Source organism: Apium graveolens, chromosome 9 (genome assembly GCF_009905375.1).
Source record: "Apium graveolens cultivar Ventura chromosome 9, ASM990537v1, whole genome shotgun sequence".
NCBI classification, from domain to species: domain Eukaryota; kingdom Viridiplantae; phylum Streptophyta; class Magnoliopsida; order Apiales; family Apiaceae; genus Apium; species Apium graveolens.
This window is the reverse complement of record NC_133655.1, coordinates 117,902,485-117,912,901: the sequence shown is the minus strand read 5'-3', so window position 1 is coordinate 117,912,901 and position 10,417 is coordinate 117,902,485. Positions and strand designations below refer to the sequence as shown.

The window sequence follows — 10,417 nt, the reverse complement described above, 5'->3', positions numbered from 1 at the left end:
AGACGTGTATTCACCTAATAGGTGTTCTTCACAAAATTAAAAAAAATGAATATATATGTGTAAGAAACACGTATTTTATGAGTATTGATGACGAAATTGCATGTTTTGAGATATTTTGAACATTTAAATCTTAAAATTGAGTATTTTGATATAACAACCGCGATGATTTGAACTTGTTTTTGAAGGGTGATGATAATTTTTTTAATGAGCTTGTTATTTTCAATCTATAACAAATATAAAATTACAATTAAGTTAAGTAATTAAGAATATCTTCAAATCTTCAAAGTGAAGTGTAGGGTACTAAAACGAAAAGACAATGTTGTTTACACGAGTAAATTCAAAATAAAAACAACACGAGAACAAGAGTCTGCTGTATTTGATTCTACTACAGTAGTTTAAGAATATAACTACTCTACTCTTTAACCAAATAAAATAAACAAATATTTTGAGTTTTGTCCGAAACTCAAACACAATCTCTCTCTCTCTCTCTCTCTCCTTCCTGTTCTGAAAAAAGGGTGTCTAGAGAGAGAAACAGACGATGGTGTTTTAGAAAGATGTAAAGCAAAGAAATCAACCCATTCACATACACAACAATAACACATGTATGTATATATAGTGTATCTCTCACATCTCTTACGTTTGTTGTAGGGTTTCCATATAATTCCAAAATTAAAAAACAAACCTATCCTGCTGTTATTAAAAGCAGCTCCTCCTAGCCTCCTACTTATACTTACTCATTTACTTACTTTTTCTCCTTTATTTTTAACTAGATTGAACAACAAGAATGTATGTTACTGTTTCTATTTGAATGTCGGTTCTCATTTTAACTTGATTTCCAACGATCTGTTACGATCTTCGTGTTGATATTGTTTCGTTGATTGAATGTAAGTGTAAGGATTGTTGTTTGAATTATATTTGTGCTTAGCTTGTGATTGTTTGCTTGGACTGTTATGACTTGGAATGAAGTTGTTAATTGTGATGATATTTGAAAATCAGATCTAATATTCTATTGATTAAGTTGTTAGTTACGGTATATTGTAATGTGTAGGTTTATTTGTGTGTTGCAATTGAGTTTTGGTTATGCGAGATCTGCATTTTGTTTGTTTAGCTGATTGCTGGTAGTGTTGGCTTGAGATGATTGTGTAATTTTGCTTGCAGAAAATTATTTTTGTTTGATTGAGGTTGGAGCCTTAGGTACATTACACGTAAGATCTGAGGATATGTGGTTCGTAGATTGCTTTACTCGATTTTTACTTTGCTGAAGAGGTGTAACGGATTTTCGTTGTTTAAGTGATATAAATTTGTTGAGAGAAGAAAGATGAAGTCGGATACGCGAATTGATTATGCTGTGTTCCAGCTGTCGCCTAATCGTTCACGGTGAAGACAGTTTATGTTTAAGTTATTTTTTTGTGATATGATAGTGCTTAATTTTGTTATGTGTACTTTTGGCAGATGTGAATTGTTCGTTTCTCATGATGGGAACACTGAAAGGCTTGCTTCAGGGTTATTAAAGCCATTTGTGGCACAACTAAAGATTGCAGAGGAACAAGTTGCTTTGGCAGCTACGTCAATCAAACTTGAGACCGAGAAATATAGAGATGGAGAAAGGTGGTTCACTAAGGGTACACTTGAAAGGTGATGCTGATGCAGCTTTTGAATTTTATTAGACTTGGGTGTGAGCTTATGGTATGAATAATTATATTTTTTCTAGGTTTGTGCGTTTTGTCAGCACACCCGAAGTCTTGGAAATGGTTAATACCTTTGACACAGAGATGTCTCAACTGGAAGCAGCCCGAGTCATCTATTCACAGGTAGAAGCTTGTCTGCATTCATAGGCAATTGTTGCAGAAAAAAGAGATTGTATTTTTGAAAGCTACTTATTAAGGCTGTTTTGCATTAATTTTCAGGGAGTAGATGATCATAGTTCTAGTACATCAGGTATTTATTCTTCCATTACATGTGAAGTTGTATTCACTTGGGCACATTGAATTAGCATGGCACCTGGATTACGTAGGGTAATAGTTTGAAGGAAGCTTCATAATCCACTATAATATTTTAGAATCTATCTGCTTGATATTTCATGTATGTTTAGAATAGAGAAGCATGTTTACTTTACGTTTTTCTAGTGGATTCATAATTATTTAGAATATATCTACTTCTTGATAATCCATGTATTCTTTAATGTCTATTTTGGTGTTTATGAAATACATACTACTTCTGTAATTTTAGAATAGTTGTTATGCTAATTCTGTTTCCACGCATTGCATATAAAAAGTCCCTAGGTATTGTATGTGTACCACCAATTGACACTTATTATGAAATAAACCTTTTTTGACATTATGGCATCCACACTATTTCAGGGGGAGATGGCAGCGGTGCTACAACAGCAGCAGATGCAACTAAGTACTACTTTTTTAAAAATCTTATCCTGCACCAATTGCTTATCTGTTTTTGTTGGATATGATTGAACTGCTATTTTGGAGGAAGCTTGATTAAGAATTTGTGCTGATTAGAAGTAGTGGAAACTCCTGATGGTTTACTTGGCCAAAAATATAAATAAAAATCCTGATGGTTGACTACATATGTTTATTATGAACTTAACTTTTACCAGAACAGATTGTATGTTAAATGCTACATGACCATTGTGTGTGCTTGGTTGATGTAGGTAGGCCATTTTTACGCTCCCAATTTTGTTTGTGGTGCTTAATATATATCTTAATGATGATACTTTGATACACATTCCTTTTATTAGATAATATCATTTTGGCACACTACGGGGTGATAAAAGTACATGTATGCCATGCAAAGTGGTCACATTGTGCTCTTATTCTCTTCCACTCTTATTAATGCACGTGCGCACATAAATACATTCGCCTAATCAACTTCGTATTATTTTAATCTCTTTACACAGGAAAGAACTTCTGAGAGCCATTGATGTACGACTTGCTGCAGTAAAGCAGGACATAGCCACAACCTGTGCTCGTGCTGCTGCTGCTGGTTTCAATCATGACAGCGTGTCAGAACTCCGGATATTTTCAGACCAGTTTGGTGCCTATCGCCTTAAGTAAGATTCTGAATCTTCATTTTCGTATGAGCTATCCAAGTATCCAACTTCCAAACATCTATGTTTAGTATTACTTCTTTACCTCACAGTGATGCATAGTACCACAGATTCATAAGAGGAGAACAATTTGTATGTGAATTTTTTTTTATTATTTGTTCAGTGATGCTTGCAACAAATATTTATCTCTGTGTGAGAGACGGCCTGACTTGATGAACTCATGGAACTCTGGAGTTAATGACAGAACACTACGAACTTCATGTGGATCTGACATGTCCATTGACTATGAAGCCACCAAAGAACTGGAGGACGAACATGAACCAACCTTTCAGCAATCCTGTGAGCAATCAAAGCTCTCCTCATGGAAGCAGCTCAATTCTTCTTCTCCGACAGCCCCTCTAAGACGTTCTAGAGAGTGCAGCACTGAGAGAGATGACACAAGTAGTGTGCTGGAGAGGAAAGAAGAGAGTGGGGGTTGTGAGGTTGAGCCACTAAGAAATCAACCTGGTCTGCCTGCAAGGCGGCTTAGTGTGCAGGATCGGATTAGCTTGTTTGAGAACAAACAGAAGGAGACCTCTTCTGGTAGTGGTGGAAAGCCCGTTGTTGCAAAGTCTGCCGAGCTTCGGAGACTGTCCTCTGATATTTCTTCTAGTTCTGCAGCAGCTGAGAAGGCCGTATTGAGGAGATGGAGTGGTGTCAGTGATATGAGCATTAGTGTTGACTTAAGTGATGAAAAGAAGGAAGTTGATAACCCAGCTTACACATCACCTATAGCCACAGCTACTCAGCCCAAACCTGATGACAGGAAGAACTTTCATAGTTCTGCCAGTTTAGCTAAGCCTGAATTCAGGAGTATTCCTGGCATTGTCTGCGAAGTCGGATCAGAAGATCAAACGGCTGTTTCGTTTAGGGAGGAGGGAAATTCCAGAAAGGCTTTTGTAAATCCCGTAATACCTTTGGCAGCTTCATCTGGTAGGGCAGGGGATTCATTCGAGTCTGAGAATTCGGATCTTATACTCGGGACAGTGAAATGTCAAGAAAAGAATTTGTCAAGCTCATCTTCTAGTCAGGCTGGGGTTAAGGACCAACCAAATTCAGGAAGCCAATTAAGATTTTTCTCTTATGATAGGCCAGACCGGTTTGGTTTTAAAAATCATGGGAGGTCTAGGAGTTTCATAGAGCAAGGGGGAACTCTAGATCAAGCTACTTCAGAGACACAGATTGCTAATGTGAAAGAAGGTGGTGCCCCTCAGATGAAACCCATTACCTTTGCAAGCAAGAGTGGCATCACTTTAACTTCCAAGGAACCACATCAACCATCAGGAGATCACAATCTGGATGGAGAGGAAGATCTTGGATCAATGGAGCAATCAGCTCCGCGTTCACGATTAAGGGCCCCTATGAAGACCACAATGGACTCTCGGCAATCAGATGGTGGCTCAAAAATTCGAGAAGCTTTTTCAGCTCAATATCGAGGTTCCCCGGGTTCTCCAGTAGGTTCTCAAGTCAGCATGGAGTCGACAAAAGAAACTGAGGAAATGAAGAAGCAAGCCTCGGCCTCATCTGAGAAGCAGTATGCCAGTCCTTTACCCAAAAGTGAAGATTTTGCGAATCCAAAAAACAGATTCCAGAAGCAAGACCTCGCACGAGAACATACACGGAAATCTCAGAAAAATTCTAGCAGTTCTATATATGGAAATAATAATACACTTATTTCTGGTAAGATGGTTTCTAAAGATCAAGATGATATTTTCTCAACTCCAGAGCCACCTGTTGAACAACTTCAGAGGATAAGGCAGACGAAAGGTAATCAGGAACTCAATGACGAGCTAAAAATTAAAGCAAATGAGCTTGAAAAGCTCTTCGCAGAACATAAACTTCGAGCCCCTGGAGATCAGTTGAATTCTACACGAAGGAGCAAGCCTAATGACATACAGATTGAACAGACATCATCAAGCATACCAGACAGAATACAAGTTACAGATACTACACATTTATTGGACGATAATATGACCGTCTCTTCGGGTAGTTTAAGCAATGTGGTAAATATTAATGATGGTTTGCATGTTGATTTGGCTGATAACAAGGATTATGTGGACAATGTGAAATATAATGTCTCTGATTACGGTTTATTGGATGACTCAAGAGGGAAATGTTATGATACCTATATGCATAAAAGAGATACAAAACTAAGGGAAGAATGGGGTTCTAGACGAACTGAGAAGGAAGCAAAACTGAAAGAAATGCAGGATATTTTTGAATGCAGCAAAAGAGAGATGCGGGACAAATTGTCAGGGACAACAGATAGAAATGATTCAACATATAGTGCCCGTCGTCGTGCCGAAAGACTTAGATCATTTAAGAATCAGTCAAGTTTGAAGATTGGGCAGGTATTTAGCATTTAACATTTATCATCTAAAGATAGTAAAGGTATTTAACATTTAACATTTACCTTTTAAAGTTTACTAATTGTTAAACTTATCTTTTGCAAGCAGCCAGACTTTTTGCAAAGTGAAGATGAAGATCCAATCGAGCTCACAGAACAAAAATCTGTTGTTCAAGATAGCTCTATCAATGATGCGTCTTTAGGGAATGGTGCTTCTAGGAATAAGAGACTTTTACCACCAAATAGGAATTTCACATCATCCACACCTCGAAATTTATCAGTAGCAGCTTCAAGGTCAGCCTCCAAAGCTTCCAATTCTAGTTTAGCAAGGAGAAGAATGCAATCTGAGAATCCTCTTGTGCAATCAGTTCCCAACTTTTCTGACTTGAGAAAAGAAAACACCAAGCCGTATTCAGCCAGTAGCAAAATTGCTCGCCCACAAATGAGAAATTACACCCGCAGCAGAAGCACCAATGAAGAGATACCAAATGTCAAGGAAGAAAAAGCAAGGCGGTCACAGTCAGTGAAAAAGTCTAGCACCAGTCCTGCTGAATTCAAGAGCATGTCTGCTTTAACCACAGATGCTGCTGTTTTGTCACCAAGAAAATTTGACACTGGGCAGACAGAACAGAGTCGTTATGACAGATATGCACAACCTACAGAATCAAATCCTTTCCTTCAGAGCAAATATAGCGTAGGTCGTGGTGCAGGCGATATGAAACTGAAGGCTTCGATGATGTTCAAGTCCATTGATAATGATGAAGAAATTGATGACTTGGCCTTTGAACCAGATGATTCAGCTGCTTTAGTGAAAGATAATGACGAGGGAGCAAGCTTAACTAGGACAGATGAAGATAATCTCAGTATGGATCACAGAGAACCAAGTGTAGGTCGAGAATCTGCCAAGATGAATACTTCTGGATCTGAAGACGGGGATGCATTACAGTCATCATCTCTAGTAGACAAATCCTTATTCCCTTCCTCCACGCATTCCACCCTCCATGCTGTTGGGGATGTTCAGGAATCTCCTGGTGAAAGTCCTATGTCATGGAATTCTCGTGTACAACATCCATTTTCTTATCCTCATGATGGCTCTGATATTGATGCCTCTGTTGACTCCCCAATGGGAAGCCCTGCATCATGGAATTTGCATGCATTACATCAAACAGAAGCTGATGCAGCTCGAATGCGGAAGAAATGGGGAAGTGCTCAGAAACCGATGATTGGAGCAAATTTATCAAGCAATCAGTCGCGGAAGGATGTGAGTAGAGGATTTAAGAGGTTACTGAAATTTGGCAGGAAAAGTCGGGGCACAGAGACCATGGTTGATTGGATTTCTGCTACAACTTCTGAGGGAGATGATGATACAGAAGATGGACGAGATCTTGCTAATCGGTCATCAGATGATCTAAGAAAGTCCAGGATGGGGTTCTCACAGGATCATGCTTCAGAAGAATGCTTCCATGAAAGTGATTTCTATAGTGAGCAAGGTGATTTGATCTATTATAGTTTTTAAGTACACGTATATTCATAATCTGATACATTGGTTGTGAAATAACGATATTTGTATTTTCTGCTGTACAAGACCAAAGCAGAAATGTAGGAAAGTAAAATGAAAAACACTTAATGTTTGGTACTTACCATCACCTATAAGTGGAAAATCACCTAATCCAAAACCCTAGATATTTCTTTGTATAGACAAAACGTTTCTTACAATTAGCCTCCCTAATAAAAGTTTTAATAAATTATTCAATCGGATTGCATTTGTTATGCCACCATGTCTTATTCATCAAATAATGTTTTATTCTTAAGAAAATGGCAACTGTAAAGGAAAAATAGTTGGTCTAATAATATACACTGGCAAAGGGATACGGTGAATAATTTACAACTTACTAGTAAAACCTGTTTCTAAGCACTGAAAAAAATAATTGTTTGTTAGCTTATATATTGAAACTGCTAATAATATTTCATATGGAATGTAAGTAGTCTGAAGCTACAGTTTGCTGTTTTCGTATTATAAAGTTTAGGCCTGTGCCGAGGCTCCTGATTAATTATAAAGAGCTCTCTTAATTTATTAAAAAACAGCTTGTCCCTGCATCAAATTAAAATGGCAGGATAGAAACATTGGAATTTGCAGTGGTTAGTATCCGATGCAATTACAGGGATTGCATTTTATTGTTGCTAATTAAGGGCTTGTTTAATTGCTTTATTTGAGCTGTCTTTCTTTCTATAGAGAAATGTGTGGAGTTAGGTCAATTAATTGACCTTTAATTCTTTTTTGCAGCCTTGAGAAGTTCGATCCCAGCTCCTCCAGCTAACTTCAGAATGAGGGAGGATCATCTGTCTGGAAGCTCCATGAAAGGTCATTTCTAAACTTGGTGATTTATATATATGATATGTATATTTTGCTTTGCTGTGCTTCCTTGCGACATAACTAATGAAAGAGATGATTTGTTTTTTCTCACACTTGACATAAAAACTGAACATTGTACTGAAATTTGTCTAATATTTGCAGCTCCCCGTTCGTTCTTTTCTTTGTCGTCATTTCGAAGCAAGGGCGAGTCGAAACTTAGATGACAACTGAAGATGTTACCAGTTATGATGGTAGTGATTATACTGTGAAATGGTGTAAAGGATGATACCTATATGACCATATGCTGTCGAGGTATGAATAGATCGGTTGTCTGATATGTCACCAGTAGTAATATGTATATTAGATGGATATGAGAAACTCCCACATAATCGGGCCAATTATCAAGGTGATTGAAGGTTTTCTTGTACATTTGTATTGAGCAAAATATCGCCAACTAGGGAGCTGTTGTGATTTTGGTAGAAAAGAGCATATCCCTTCCCCTTCCTCTGCACTAAAATTTTATGTTGTACATTTGATATTTTGACACTTAAATCATATGTTCAGATATTAAAAAGAGCTATGTAACTAAGAGGTTTCTGTCCCGTTACACATTTTTTTTTCTTTTTTGTTGCGTATGCATCATAATTTCCCCTGTATTATAAACTGATGGTTCAAGTAATATGATAGATACGATATGCCATAAAGTTGGGGCATACACTTAATCATGGTTGTCATGTCAGTTCTGGTGGTCGACTCTTAGATTGGAAATCCTTAAAAGAGGTATATGAGCAGTCACGATATGATATATTGGTCATATCCTACCGAGACAGAATTTGTAACTTGCTAAGCATGCCGCCAGCGTTCATCCTGAGCCAGGATCGAACTCGTTTTTGAATTTCTATACGTGCAATTCCCTCAACGCTTTTCTTTCTGTTACTTCGAAATTACTAATTCAGTTAAGAGGCCTTTATCGACAAGAAAAATAGTGAAGTCCCGCGGATATATATAATTCAGAAGAATGCCTTTATATACATATTATATACTTAATAATAAGAGTACCAAGGACAAATGATTGATTTACCCATTCAACTCTACTAGTCGACCAAACAGTGAATGATTGTTGACAACATGTCGACTAGGTGAATGTTGATATTTCGGTCTCCTGGTCGACTAAACGGTCGACTAGTCGAATCGACAACATGTCGACTAGGTGAATGTTGATATTTCGGTCTCCTGGTCGACTAAACGGTCGACTAGTCGGTTCGACTAGAAGAACCAGTTGACCGACTGGTGTAAAAATTTAAAAAATTCCAAGCCGAATTAAATAGATGAAGGATTAACAGATCTAGAAAAGCAGTCCTTTTCCGGCATCGGTATGTTTATGTTTTATAAATTCTTATTTGTCAGTGTTTTACGTGTTGTATATATTGTAAGTGGGAACTGATCCCCGACGATGGATGGGATGCAGCAACCGCATTGTTTTATTGCGGATGCACTCACCTGCCGTAATGAAATATTACGGCAGCCCGCAATGTAATATTGCGGCTGGTGTATCCGAGCCAAGTTGGCTGTGGATTTGCGGCTGGTGTATCCGAGCCAAGTTGGCTGTGAATAATTTCCAATTGTAAGTATATATTTGTACATAGTGATGATGATTAAATAAACTCAACTGTTGTTTGCTTGGGAAGTGGAGTCATCACGTGGTTTGCATAGATGTCTGGGGAGAGTATTTTCTTTTAGTAGTAATAAAGTAAAATTTATGTGAATGAAAAGAATTTATGTAAATTAAAAGCTGCAGCTTAAATGTTGTGGTACACATCCATTATGTGTAAATAAACTATAATAAAGACCACGTTAGTCAAAATGCATATACTTAAATAAATTTTTTTATTTAATTAATAATTTTGATATATATAAGAGCAAAAGAAGAAATTGGTTTCTTAGAAGTTAGAATGTACATATATAATATATTTATATTGTAATTTTATACCTTGTCTACTAGTCTCGACTCGATTTATCGGATATCACGGCGACTCGCCGACATAACAACCATGCACTTAATATAAATGCATAGTGTATAATGACATTTTATCCTTGTTGAGTATGTATAATTAGAGTTTAATGGACATCCCTACAATGTTTCTGCAATAGATAAAATATTTTTGTATTGACTATTGTGTACCCTGTTTAAACAGTGCCAAAGAATCATCGAACACATTGTAGCATATGCCAACATTTAGTGATGCTTGTCTCTAATGTATTTGTATTGGTTAGTAAAAAGCATCTATCGATGACAGTGGCAAAACATGCCAGTGGCTGTGAATCCCAGAATGATCTGGACCTATTTTTTCGCTGCAGTGAATTGCTTTGGCGATCTTCACAAAACCATTAATTTTGTTTGAGCTAAATAGCATGACGTATTTTGACACTGTTACATACGTGATGGTTTGTTTGGTCTGTGACACTTGGTAAAAAGTCAAGGCAAATCCCTGCTAAATTAGTAGTAGTACCTTCAACTTGAATACATACAGTATATTAATATCGGGTAGTTTATTTGTTTAGAGTCAATCGATATAGGATTAAAAAAACAATACAATATTGAGAAGAAAAACTGAAT

The 10,417-nt window shown here is 37.2% G+C and overlaps 1 protein-coding gene across 2 annotated transcripts; it reads left to right on the top strand.

The window, feature by feature from the left end:
• Positions 1 to 440: 440 nt before the first annotated feature.
• Positions 441 to 8,411, top strand: LOC141684128 (uncharacterized). 2 transcript variants are annotated; one of them, XM_074488966.1, is made up of 11 exons: positions 441 to 602; positions 1,159 to 1,377; positions 1,453 to 1,635; positions 1,712 to 1,811; positions 1,908 to 1,938; positions 2,361 to 2,403; positions 2,912 to 3,064; positions 3,225 to 5,451; positions 5,557 to 6,937; positions 7,732 to 7,809; positions 7,963 to 8,411. In XM_074488966.1, exons 2-11 carry the CDS (start codon positions 1,319 to 1,321, stop codon positions 8,022 to 8,024), a joined length of 4,317 nt encoding a protein of 1,438 aa, XP_074345067.1. In that variant the 5' UTR covers positions 441 to 602; positions 1,159 to 1,318; the 3' UTR covers positions 8,025 to 8,411. The 2 variants fall into 2 exon arrangements, with proteins under 2 accessions (XP_074345067.1, XP_074345068.1); XM_074488967.1 differs by lacking the exon at positions 441 to 602 and adding an exon at positions 630 to 884.
• Positions 8,412 to 10,417: the final 2,006 nt, after the last annotated feature.